General features: G+C 47.7%; 1 protein-coding gene across 1 annotated transcript in view; it reads left to right on the top strand.

Moving 5' to 3' along the window:
- The first annotated feature begins 237 nt into the window (after positions 1–237).
- LOC121959176 (brain-specific angiogenesis inhibitor 1-associated protein 2-like) overlaps positions 238–13,187 on the top strand; it is a 65,334-nt gene continuing 52,384 nt past the window's right edge. Inside the window, 1 exon segment of the mRNA XM_042508387.1 lies at positions 238–503. Within this exon segment, the coding sequence (XP_042364321.1) occupies positions 429–503 (75 nt within the window). The 5' untranslated portion in view covers positions 238–428.

Genomic DNA, 13,187 nt, shown 5'->3' with positions numbered 1-13,187 from the left:
TTTTAAATTTTTTTGAGTAAATCTTCAAATCTGTTTTCTATTTGCAAAATATTTTGGTGAGTTTACAAATCTTTCTTGTGTATTTTTGTAAACTGTTTCATATTTACAGAAAACTACACACAAATCTGTCTCCATACCAACAGACCTTGTCCTCAGTTTTCAGACCGTGTCTCTTATTTCCCGCGGCCCGTGAACGCGGCCCCGCCCCTCTCCGGTGAGTCCGCCTCTGCGCTCCAACCGGAGGAGCGCCGCGGACTGACGGCTGCGTGGGGAGCCGGTGTGGGCGCAGCGGAGGACTTTCCTATAAAAGCCGGGATCCCACGGACGGAGCAGCCTGTCTCTGTGTCCCCGCCGACAGCTGCAGCTCGGAGACACCGTGTCCTCTCTGTCCTACCGGCAGTTCTTACCGTCAGCCTCACCGTCAGTCTATGGTTCTGACCGACGCTCCAACAAGGATGTCCCGGACCGACGAGGTGCACCGAATCACGGAGAATGTCTACAAGGTAAGACCGGAGCTCCGGTTTGTTTTTGTTGCGGAGGGACACCTGCTGCTCCTGCACCGGGAGGGACAGACGGTAGAGGACACGCAGGGGACAACTTTGATGCGATTTAACGAGACGGATTGATCGTTTATTCCCGGCATTCTCCGGTGAGACGCTGGATCTCCGCTCGGTACCAGAGCTCTCACGCACAGCAGATCATTTTATCGGTTAATCGGTTATTTATTGAGTCTGTTTGACGCTGTCAGGAGACATCGGAGACACGGTGACGTCTTAAATCACTTTCTCAGGTCGCACGTGTGATCGAGGAATGAACCGGGATCGATTCATTGATTAATGATGCGATTTTTACAGTAATGGGTCAAGCGGCGCTGGAATGTAACTAATAGAGAGTACTGAGTAATAGAGTACTGGATTCAGTTTAAGGTATTTGTACTTTAAATGTCAGAGGGAAATATTTTACTTTTTACTGCATTTATCCGACAGTTTTAGTGATTAAAAAAAATAGCATGTCTTTATATCTGATTGGTGAAAATGGTAAAATTGGTGATATATATATATATATATATATATATATATGTATATGTATATATATATATATGTATATATATTCAAAGATTTAAACACCTATGACAGAAAATTAATTTGCAACTCTTTATTTTAAATAAAACATTTATTATTCATTGAAAAAAATGATGAAATGATAAAAAAATATATATATTATACTTTTAAAGAATATTTTTCTGGACTGGGTACTTTAAGTAGATGTTCCTGCTTTTACCATTTTAACATTGTTGCTGTGTACACGGCTCTGCAGCAGATGAGTGTGCCTTTCTCTGTGTGTGTGTGTGTGTGTGTGTGTGTGTGTCATGCTGGTAAACAGAAGAAAGCAGCATGGAGGCCAGTGAAAATGTCACGGTGGTTTCTTCTTTTTTATCTCTGACTGGTTGAGTCTCTCTGGTTCGATGTTTGAGCGGTTTTGTGGGAGACGGACGGTTTCTCGTTGTTGTGTCTCGCTGCTTAAGGAGCTGAAATTAGTGCCGTGTGAGTGCCGTGTTTCCATCACAGCTGATCAGAGCTGGAGGTGATGAATATTTCTGACCTCTGCAGAGTCATGTGACCTGAAGGTGAACGCTGGTTTTCTCATCACATTTAAAGTCGGATGTTAGTGGCCGTTGGTGTGTTTTTCAGGCTTCAAAGAGTGACTTTGGTATTTTTCAACCTGAGCCCTATTTTCTCGTGTTTTTATGTCTGTGATGAATGTGAACGTCACTTTCAGAGGTTGGTCTTGTATAGAGACAGAGCGCTGCAGGCGCAGGCGGTGAAGTGCACACAGTCACAAACAGACAGCGGTTTTTGTAACGCAGCTGGTAACTACGGTAATATCAAGAGTGAAGAAGTCAATTATTTTTTAAAGGAAAAAAATTTAAAGAAAAAGAAAAAAATACAGAAAAATCATTGCCAAAGACATGTAAAAAACAAGAACCCAAATGTTTTTAAACAGAAAAAAAAATTAATGAATTTTAAGAGCAAAAAAATCTCCAATTTTTTTTCATTAAAAATATATAAATTTGAAGAAAACAAAATAGCCATGTTTTTAGAGAAACATTTAGAGACATTTTTTAAGAATAAAAAATAAAAATTTTTTAAAGAAAGAAAAATTGCCAAAATTTTGTCAAGTAAAAAAATTGCAAAAATCTTCAAAGAAAAAATAAATGTCAATTTTTTTCTTCTAAATATTTGAGGAAAAAAAAAGAATATCCAATAATAGCAACAGTTTTTAAAGTTTTCTGGTCATGATAAATGGTTTAATTTTGGCAATTTATGGCAAGAAAGTACAGCCATTTAAAGTTGTTTGCCCCTCCCTTTAGCCAAAAAAAACCATTCTTCAGTTCTTAAAATATGATCTCCAGCAGAGGCAGGCAGGAGGTGGAGGAGGCTGAGGAGAGTGAGGAGGCTGAGGAGGCTGAGGAGGCTGAGGAGGCTGAGGAGAGTGAGGCTGAGGAGGCTGAGGAGAGTGAGGAGGCTGAGGAGGCTGAGGAGAGTGAGGAGGCTGAGGAGGCTGAGAGAGTGAGGAGAGTGAGGAGGCTGAGGAGGCTGAGGAGAGTGAGGAGGAGGAGAGGAGAGTGAGGAGGCTGAGGAGAGTGAGGAGGCTGAGGAGGCTGAGGAGAGTGAGGAGGCTGAGGAGGCTGAGGAGAGTGAGGAGGCTGAGGAGAGTGAGGAGGCTGAGGAGGCTGAGGAGGCTGAGGAGAGTGAGGAGGCTGAGGAGGCTGAGGAGAGTGAGGAGGCTGAGGAGGCTGAGGAGGCTGAGGAGGCTGAGGAGGAGGAGGCTGAGGAGGAGGTGAGGAGGCTGAGGAGGCTGAGGAGAGTGAGGAGGCTGAGGAGAGTGAGGAGGCTGAGGAGAGTGAGGAGAGTGAGGAGGCTGAGGAGGCTGAGGAGAGTGAGGAGGCTGAGGAGAGTGAGGAGGCTGAGGAGAGTGAGGAGAGTGAGGAGGCTGAGGAGGCTGAGGAGAGTGAGGAGGCTGAGGAGGCTGAGGAGGCTGAGGAGGCTGAGGAGAGTGAGGAGGCTGAGGAGGCTGAGGAGAGTGAGGAGGTGAGGAGAGGAGGCTGAGGAGGCTGAGGAGGTGAGGAGGCTGAGGAGGCTGAGGAGGTGAGGAGAGGAGGCTGAGGAGGAGGAGGCTGAGGTGAGGAGGAGGAGAGTGAGGAGGCTGAGGAGGCTGAGGAGAGTGAGAGGCTGAGGAGGCTGAGGAGAGTGAGGAGGCTGAGGAGGCTGAGGAGGTTGAGGAGGCTGAGGAGAGTGAGGAGGCTGAGGAGGCTGAGGAGGCTGAGGAGAGTGAGGAGGCTGAGGAGGCTGAGGAGAGTGAGGAGGCTGAGGAGAGTGAGGAGGCTGAGGAGAGTGAGGAGGCTGAGGTGAGTGAGGAGAGTGAGGAGGAGGAGAGTGAGGAGAGTGAGGAGGCTGAGGAGGTGAGGAGGTGAGTGAGGAGGAGCTGAGGAGGCTGAGGAAGCTGAGGGAGTGAGGAGGCTGAGGAGGCTGAGGAGGCTGAGGAGGTGAGGAGGCCTGAGGAGGTGAGGCTGAGGAGGAGGAGAGTGAGGAGGCTGAGGAGAGTGAGGAGGCTGAGGAGGTTGAGGAGAGTGAGGAGGCTGAGGAGGCTGAGGAGAGTGAGGAGGCTGAGGAGGGTGAGGAGGCTGAGGAGGCTGAGGAGGCTGAGGAGAGTGAGGAGGCTGAGGAGGCTGAGGAGAGTGAGGAGGCTGAGGAGAGTGAGGAGAGTGAGGAGGCTGAGGAGGCTGAGGAGAGGAGAGGAGGCTGAGGAGGCTGAGGAGAGTGAGGAGGCTGAGGAGGCTGAGGAGAGTGAGGAGGCTGAGGAGAGTGAGGAGGCTGAGGAGGTGAGGAGGCTGAGGAGAGTGAGGAGGCTGAGGAGGCTGAGGAGGCTGTGGAGGTGAGGAGGTGAGGAGGCTGAGGAGGCTGAGGAGAGTGAGGAGGCTGAGGAGAGGAGGAGGGCTGAGGAGGCTGAGGAGAGTGAGGAGGCTGAGGAGAGTGAGGAGGCTGAGGAGAGTGAGGAGAGTGAGGAGGCTGAGGAGGTGAGGAGGCTGAGGAGGTGGGGGACTGAGGAGAGTGAGGAGAGTGAGGAGGCTGAGGAGAGTGAGGAGGCTGAGGAGGCTGAGGAGGCTGAGAGTGAGGAGGGTGAGGAGGTGAGGAGGCTGAGGAGGTGAGGAGTGAGGAGGCTGAGGAGAGTGAGGAGGCTGAGGAGGGGAGGAGGCTGAGGAGAGTGAGGAGGCTGAGGAGGCTGAGGAGGCTGAGGAGGTTGGGCTGAGGAGGCTGAGGAGAGGAGGCTGAGGAGGCTGAGGAGGTGGAGGAGGTGGGGGTGTTACTCCTGTTTCCCTCTCTCAGGGCATCTCTCCAGGTGAGCTAGATTTCAGCAGTGGAAGCACGACAAGAGATTTCCTTTATGTGAGTTCGACCCGCCTCCATGAGAGCGCTCGCTCAGAGCCTGAGCTTCCTGACTCAGAGGAGGTGTAGCAGCAGCAGCAGCAGGAGGAGGAGGAGGAGGAGGAGGAGTAGGAGGAGGAGGAGGAGGAGGAGGAGGAGGGGGCGGCGGCGGCTCACTGAGGAGTTCGGGTCAGCAGGAGTTCACGGCTGCAGGATGGTGTCACTTGACATGAGAACTCAGGAGTCATTTTAGCCACTTTAAGCTGCATGAAAACACACAAACACACTCAGAGTTTCTGTGAAAAGACTCCGATGAGGAGGAGGAGGAGGAGGAGGAGGAAGATGAAAGTGCATTAGTGTGAATGTGTTTTTAATGATCGGTCGATGACAGATTAACCCTTTAACATCTGGATCCACATCCGTTTTCCTGTGCTGCTTTCAAACACATTTTCACAAGCATTTAAACCTCTGAATGATGCTGAGAAAATTAGATTGATTTGAAAAAAATGTAACTGCAATGAGCACGTTGGTAATAAATGTTCTGCAAATTGCAAAAAAAGATATTTCTAAATATTATAATTAAATATTTAAAATGATTTTGCAGAGAGAAATCACATTTTTGAAACATCTAACTGATTTTATAGAGCAGCAGTATAAGAATACAAATATAAACAAACACCATCAGCAAATGCACAAACAGCACATTTCTTTTATAGCTGCTCATTGCCTTTTTCCCATGTTTAATTTAATTTAGATTTAATAATTTAATTTTAAAATGAAGCCAATGTTGTCGTGCTTCAAGTGGTTCAGTGGTTTATTTAGAAAAAGGTACATTATTTTCCAGCTGATGATTTTTAAAGATTAATTGGAAAAGAGACGTAACCAATAAGACGAGCTGAGCTTTTGTTGTCAGGCAGACTGCTCGAGAATAAAAATGCCAGCGTGCAGAAATGCATCATCTTCATCATCATCTTCATCATCATCATCATCAGCACCAGCAGCAGCAGCAGCAGCAGCAGCAGCAGCAGCAGCAGCAGCAGCAGCAGCAGTGGGGTATCTTCCTGCCATCAGCAGGCTGCTTCATTACGGAGCCAGCAGGAGGGAGGAGGTGCTGGTTGTAGGAGGCCGTAGAGGAGGTGCTGGTTGTAGGAGGCCGTAGAGGAGGTGCTGGTTGTAGGAGGCCGTAGAGGAGGTGGTGGGTGGGCGCTGCAGTGATGGCCCCCCCGGTGCTCCTGCGCCGTGTGTGCGGCTCTGTTTAAACAGCTCTTTATTAATTCATTAAAGATGAGGAGGAGGAGGACGAGGAGGCCCAGAGGTGTCAGCTCCCATTAGGTAACGCTCAGGTCTGTTTCTCCTCCTCCGAGAGACGGTGAAATGTCAGCGATTAACCGTTGCAGCACAGAGCCGAGGATCAGATCGGGAACATAATGTCACAGCGAGGAGGCAGGAAGCGCTCAGACGGCTCGCTGCAGCTCTGACTTTTGGGAAACGTGTTTAATCTGCATCCAGATGCACAGAGAGGGGGACAGTCCGATGCCGGAGACATTAAAGCCTGTCTGTAAATATCAGTGTTTTTACCACGAAGACTAAAAACGTGAGTCTGCGTCATCCGTCCTACGACTGCAGACGGTCACTCAGCGTCAGCAACGGAAAAATGTACGTTTCTGCAAATCACGAGTACGTTACATTTATACGTTATTATGTAGCTGATACTTTACCTTTCAGCAACGCTGCGGTGAACGCGTGGGCGGATCATGAGACGGGGCCCCTGAGCAGAGACGTGCAAAGGGCCCCTCGACTACCTACAGAAAAAATACAGGAGTTTGTGGTGGTTTTACATTGTAGTCATTATGCATCTTTTTGTCATTTTATGTCTTTTGTAATTTTGTGTCTCTTTGTGGTCGTGTTGTGTCTCCTTGTAGTTGCATTTTGCCTCTTTGTAGTCAGTTTGTGTCTCTTTGTTGCTGCTGTTGTTGTTGTTATGTGTCTCTTTATACTCATTTTATGTCTCCTTGTAGTTGTTTTGTGTCTCTTTCTGGTCAGCACGTTTGTTTGAGGGACATTTTTCAAGTTAAGGACCAGGGGCCTCCTTACACTTGGGGCCCCTGGTCCTGTGCCTGGTGGGCCTGTTGAATAATCCGTCTATGGGTTAAAATGTTGTCATGTTCATGGTTTGGAAAAGCTTCATGTTTTGGTTTAAAATCGCTGTTTTGGGGTCACGACCCCTGCTGAGTCCAGCGATATGTCGCTGATGAAACACCTGTTAGTCGTGCAGGTGGATCGATGTGAGCGTGACGAGGCGTCTCTGATTTTATTTCCCAGCAGCTCCGTGTGCAGTTTGTTTTCTTCGTTTTTTTTATTATTATCATCAGAAAATAATATCTGAGAATCAACAGCGAAGCCTTGACCTGCTGCAGGCTGAATGTCATGTTTGGATGACTCACACTGCTGGATGAATGTGTGTGTGTGTGTGTGTGTGTGTGTGTGTGGGCAGTGTCTCACGACTGTGTGTGTTTTTTGCCTGTTTGTCAGCACCGTGCCGCCGTCTGTAACACAGACACAGAATCACAGCGTCCCTTCAGCTGTGGGACTGAGGCGTGAGGACAGACGTCCCTCTGGAGTTAAAGTTTGGACGCGCTCGCTGACGGCGTGTTAAAGTCCTCAGGTTGTTGTGGTTGCTGAACAAGCACCATCTGTGTGTTTGTTGAGGAGTGTATTCAGCCGAGTGATGTAATCCCAACAGAGCTGCAGGCGCCGTGTGTTGAATGAAGCTCGAGTGTCAGGGCGGGGCCGCCTGCACATTGTGTTGGACGGATCAGCTGCTCCATCTATTGATTTTCTCTCTTTGTACTGTGTGTGTGTGTGTGTGTGTGTGTGTGTGTGTGTGTGTGTCTACCATCAGGAAACATAATTAACCTTCATAAATGTGATCTCCTGAGGGTCTTTGTAACATCAGTCGCTGCTGCTCACTTGTTAGTTTCAGACGTGTTTCAATCTCTTGAGTTCAATCTCGATGTTATTCGCGTTGAAAGTGATTAAAGCGAGCCGTTTCACGGGTTCACGCCGGACAACGTTAGCTAAACCCGTCCGCTACCACCGTGACTCAGCACTGACCGACCTCATCAGTAAAGACATCTGACATTCTCACTTTCAAGAAAATGATTTTACTTTGTGGGCTGACGTTACGTACCTGAAACGAAACGTTTACTGCAAATACCATCGTCTGCTCAGAGCTCGTGCACACATCAGCAGCTCTCCGATCAAACGTGAGCCGGCAATGCACCAATTACTTCACACCTCACGGTTCAGACAAACAGCCGTGGCGACAGCGTTGCCAGATGTATGATAATTATCATATTTGTACAATAATTTTGCCCTCTGTACGATGTGCGACCGATAAATCCAAAATTGCCTTAATGACCGATAAATTGGCCGCTGTGAGTCGTTTGAATACTTGTTTACTAAAGTGATAAATTTAATCTTTTTGTTCTCATAACTGTGGCGAGCGTACGATATTTTTTCTAAAAATAGGATCATTTTGATCCTCTGGTACGCTAGTTTGACATTTCCAATCTGGAAACACAGCACGGCGAGCAGGACAACAACAGCAACAGCTGTGGTTTCTCCTGCGTTCGCCATCGTGTTCTTGTTCGTTTATGCTCCCCGCTCTGGAGAAGAACGCCTTTATGTGCAGGCGCATGTTCTTCTTCTGTGGTGTGTCATTTCAAAGTTACACCACCAACTACTGGTGTTTTCAGATTTTAAAAAATGCAAAGGGAAGACCTTTCCGTTTTTAGTCAGGATGTCCTCGTCTAAATGTGGCCTAAATCGTTTCTTTAATAAGGTTGTAAAACAGAAGTTGTTGAATCACGTGTCTCTTACAAAAGCTTCACAGAAACGGCGTATTGGTTTCGCTAATGGTCACTGGCGAGCGTCCTCAAGTGATCGGAGCCGCTGTAAATATTGTCATATTTTCACGTGACACGCGGCTACTGCAGCGCTCCTGTGGAGCCCAAACTGTCTGTCCTCGAGGGACGCATCGCCGTCCAATGTGAGTAACGCTGCCGAACACTTGATCCTCGCAGCCGCTCACAGACGATCTGCTCGAGTTCTTCTCCTCCGGAGCTTTTTATCATTTCAAAAATCAGTCAGCAGCTGATTTCTCCAACACGCGGCAACAGAACTCATATACAGTTTATGCACACGAGCCAGCGCTGCATTAATATTTCACTGCTGATCTGGTTTCATGGCCTGCTGGATGCGTGTTGTGCAGACGGCTGCAGGCAGAGCTGCAGGTGAGAGACGGCGTCTGCTCGGGGAAAGATGGAGTGCAGCAGAGGAGGAGGAGGAGGAGGAGGAGGAGGGTTCAGCTCTATGTTTTCTCCTCTCTTTCACACCATGAAAAGATGCTTTGGTGTCGTGTGCAGACAGATGGAGCCGCTCTGCTGCGTCTTCCTTTTGTTCGAGGTCGTCTGAGGTGAAACTCTCGCCTCTCTGCTCGTGAATCCAAACGCTCCGCTCGCTCGGGCAGGATTTCTGCAACAGGATTGTTTCAAACCGCTGATTCTTCCTCTCTGATTAGTCGCCGGCTTCGTGTCCCCACAGAATCTTCTTCATCCTCAGGCTGCGGCCGATGTTCGCTCTGCGGTTTGATCTCTGGGCGCCCTTGATGTTGGCGAGCGTCACCGTGACGCCGTCTGACAGGGTCGTGGGATGTTTGGTTGTGTTATGTAAGAGGGGAACAGTGCAGTTGTGCACTTTAACCTGCGTTAAATGTTGTAGTTTTGGTCTCGTTTAGAATCGTTTACATCTTATTCATAAAAGCCTCGTTGGTTTTGTCAGCTGCGGTTGGCTCGGTGTAAAAATGTTCCAAACAGTTTGGTATTAAGAGTCGGACCAGAACGGCGTACCGAATTTTACCAGCTGATGTACTTTGACATCGTGTCCCAACAGAAAACAAGTACCTGACTGTCCTGAAAAATCGGAGCTTTCTGTCCACACTCAATCCAAAAAATATGCATTTCTATTTTTGCATGTAAACAAACCACGCAGCTATCAGCTGTGTGCTCGAGATCAGACTGAAGATTTCGCTTTCAAAGCGAGCGACACATAAATGGAAACTCTGTGGCCGACAAAAGTTTCAAATCTAAAATGTTTTGTTGAGAGACTTAATCTGCCATGTTTCCTCTCGTCACCCCCAAAACTACATGAACTAAACTAACACAACTCATCACCCCAAAAATCACATGGACTTTAGTTTACAAACACAATATGCTTCACTTGTTGTCCCAAAAAAACCATAAACTTTATGGCAAACACACACATCTCGTCCTCCTAAAAAAACTCATGAGCTTCAGTACACAAACCCGACATATTCCACTGGTTTCTGTCAATTATACACAAAAAAACAGGTTTTTTGCACGTTTGGCCATTTACGTGCTTATGTGCTTTTTATTTTCCACATTTCACCCTGAGCTCTGTTACCAGCCGACTCTCTCAGCTGTCACACAGCATAACTGTTGGCATCTGCTGTGTGTGTGTGTGTGTGTGTGTGTGTGTGTGTGTGTGTGTGTGTGTGTGTGTGCGCGTGCAGAGCGTCGGCAGCCTTTAGCACATCTGTAAGTTATCTAACCAGAGCTGCAGGGAGTCGGGAGGAGAGGAGGAGGCTGTCAGGGAGCAGGAGGCTGGCACAGGATGAAAGGACAGTTAGTGGGACGGATCTCTGCAGAGAGACGGAGGACCAAACAGAATAAATGAAAGCGGAGACGAGAGCGTTGATCCATTGTTGTTCTCCGACTAATCGGACTGAAGTTTAGGAGAGACTGAGGAGAGGGGAAGATGCTGCTGCTGCAGCTCCTCACGCTGCAGCAGCAGCAGAGACGTTTAATCTGTAATCTGAGGAGAACCGGAGGGACGGAGAGGAGGAGGGACGGAGTTAAAGTCTGGGAAAAGCAAAATGAATTGATTTCTTTCTAAACACATTTTAAATATCAGAAACAGAAATATCAAAACATTTGTTAAAAACCCGTGAAAAGACGAGAAACTGTGACGTAAAACCGCCTGTTTTCATGTGTCCACGCCTTATTAGGACGGGCAGAAAAGCCTAAAATCCTCCTACTCTATAAAAATGAAGGAGCTGCTACAGAGCTACAGACTCTCGTTAGCACAAAGCACACACATCCCCCGAGACAAAGAACGAGCCACCGTGCAGCTATAGACTCTTGTTAGCAGCTAACTCAGTAGCACAGTAACATACACACCCTAAGCCAAAGAACAAGAGCTGTTGCGTGGTTACAGACTCCTGTTAGCAGCTAATGTTAGCTCAAAACACATGCAGCCCTTTAAGAAGAGCGAGCTGACGCCCAGCGACTGACTCTTGTCAGCTGCTAACTCAGTAGCATGTTAATATGCAACCTCCTGAGATGCAGAATGAGTCTTGTTAGCTGTTAACTCATTAGCTAAAAAAAAAAAAACGACATTTCAACTTGAAGCTACAAACTCTTGTTAGCAGCTAACGCAGTAGCACAAAGAGCACGCCTCCAACAAGTTGCAGAACAAGAGAGCGACTTGGGGTGCCGATTCTTGTCAGCAGCTAACTCAGCAGCAGCACAGAATAGAGAACACAATTCTGTTCAGTTTTTCACGATTTTGAAACCTAATTTCATAGATTTGGGGATTTTTAAAAAATCTTCATGAAGTTTTTCTGTCGTGTGAAAAACTCATTACACATATTTATTTTTGCTTTTCCTGGACTTGAAAGGTGAAATGCTCCTTCATCTCACTGCAGGATGCATCCTCTTTAATCTCACACACACACACACACACACACACACGCTCACACGCTCACAGGTGCACGCTCTGCAGCACATCACACATTCAGACACACCTGCGTACGTCGTGTCTTAGCACAGGAAACGTTTGCATCTCTTTTTCCTCCTGACCTTGATATTTGTGAATGAACGCTCCTCAGCGTTTTTTTTCCTGCGAGCTCGCTCACGTGCGTGAATGAAAAGCGTCGATAAAAGCCGCCGCGTCACTCTGAGGCGATGCTGGTGGCGGTGATGACTCCGTCCCTCCCTCCGTCCCTCCCTCCCTGCTCGCCCACCACCCCGTCGGTGTGAGCCGGACGTGCTCTGAATAAAGAGGGGCTGTCCTGTCAGGGGGGGGGGGGATTCCAGCACGCCCATATATGGCGGCGGAAGTGGCCCCCTCCCTCCTGTCTCTTCCCCTGGTGAAGCGGCGGAACAGGGGCGCTGACTCTGCCTCCGCTCGCAGATAAGAGCTCATCTGAAAGGGAAATTGGCTGAGTTCAAACACACACACACACACACACACACACACACAGATAGGCGGTGAATTTCATCTCCTGTGGGCGTTGGAGCGGTGCAGCTTTAGCGCTGATTGTCACACTGGCTGAGCACAAGCAAATAATGTCCATTTCCTGCGACACGGAATAATGAGGGACAGCAGCAAATGGACATAATGTCTCTACATCAGCTTATCGCCCCCCCCACACACACACACACAGCGTGCAGCAGCCGGGGCTCTGATGTTTCACTGCAGCTGTGTGTGCACGTTTCACACCTCTTGGCGATGCATCAGATTGTGCAGGTGTCCGTTAAACGTCCGTTAAACGTCCGGGGGTCGAGGTCGAGTCCTCAGCAGCACAGTTCAGTCAGGTGCAGATCAGACGGAGCGTAATCAGTCAAAATGGGTTTGCAGACCACCACAATCCAGCTGGGGCTGGTTTAAGGATGTTACACTATGTGGCCTAAAGTATTTGGACATTTGTATCCACACACGTTTGTGCCAGTTGCCAGATGAAAATGTACGTTTCTGTAACCTTAAATCAATGTCTCAAATCAGCGTTTGGAACGTGACACAAGGCAGGCTTCTGTCACAGATCTGATTGCTCTCTAAGGTCACAAAAACCACTTCCTTTTCAGTCACTATCCCAGCAAGAAAAGCAATATTTTAGTTAGAAAAAGTGCTTTTTGTGCCTGAAACGCAGCAATGTCTCAATGTAAAAACCTGCTTTTAGTGGCACTGTAACGGCAGATATGCAGCGACGTCTCTGTCATAAACAACCTCTTTTCATGCCTAAAAAGCTGCTGGAAATGCAGCAGAAGTGCTTTTGTTCGCTGGTCTCTGACAGCGGTCTGCAGTTTCGCAGGCGTCTCTTTAGGAAGGTTTCCATCAACCTTAAACTTGCGCAAATTGAAACTGCAAATATAAAATACGGCCAATGGAAACACAATTTAAGAAAAACTTCGCAAGAGGTGGCATGAGGTGGTATTTCAGGCAATTTTAAAAAGCCATATTTGTCCAAACTCTTCAAAAGCGGATCACGTGTAAGTTCTGAGACTTAAACTTGTGCTCACGTGTTACATTAACACACCGATGAATAAGAGGTTAAAGCTCGGGAGGTGAAGGATTCAGGAACATCCAGTCTGATCCGTTTGGAACGTTTCCGTCAGAGTTGGTGGGAATAAAAACACCTCTGAGTTTATCGGGAGTTTCGGAGCAGAACAGGACGTGAGGAATGTGGCTTAAAGTAAAGAAACGACTGCTGAGTCTGATAACGAAGCATGAAAACACAAACTGCAGGAACTCACACGTCCAAGCATAATATATAATGTCAGGGCTGCACTCAGCCGCTTTAACATTCAGAGCCTCTTCTGAGCTGTTTGAATGAAGCTCTGAGAGTCTGACATTATAGTAAAATAAATATATTTATTATTATTATTAATGTAATCTCAG

Source organism: Plectropomus leopardus, chromosome 19, assembly GCF_008729295.1.
Source record: "Plectropomus leopardus isolate mb chromosome 19, YSFRI_Pleo_2.0, whole genome shotgun sequence".
NCBI classification, from domain to species: Eukaryota; Metazoa; Chordata; class Actinopteri; order Perciformes; family Serranidae; genus Plectropomus; species Plectropomus leopardus.
The sequence above is the reverse complement of the archived record's forward strand: the minus strand, read 5'-3'. Positions and strand labels throughout refer to the sequence as shown.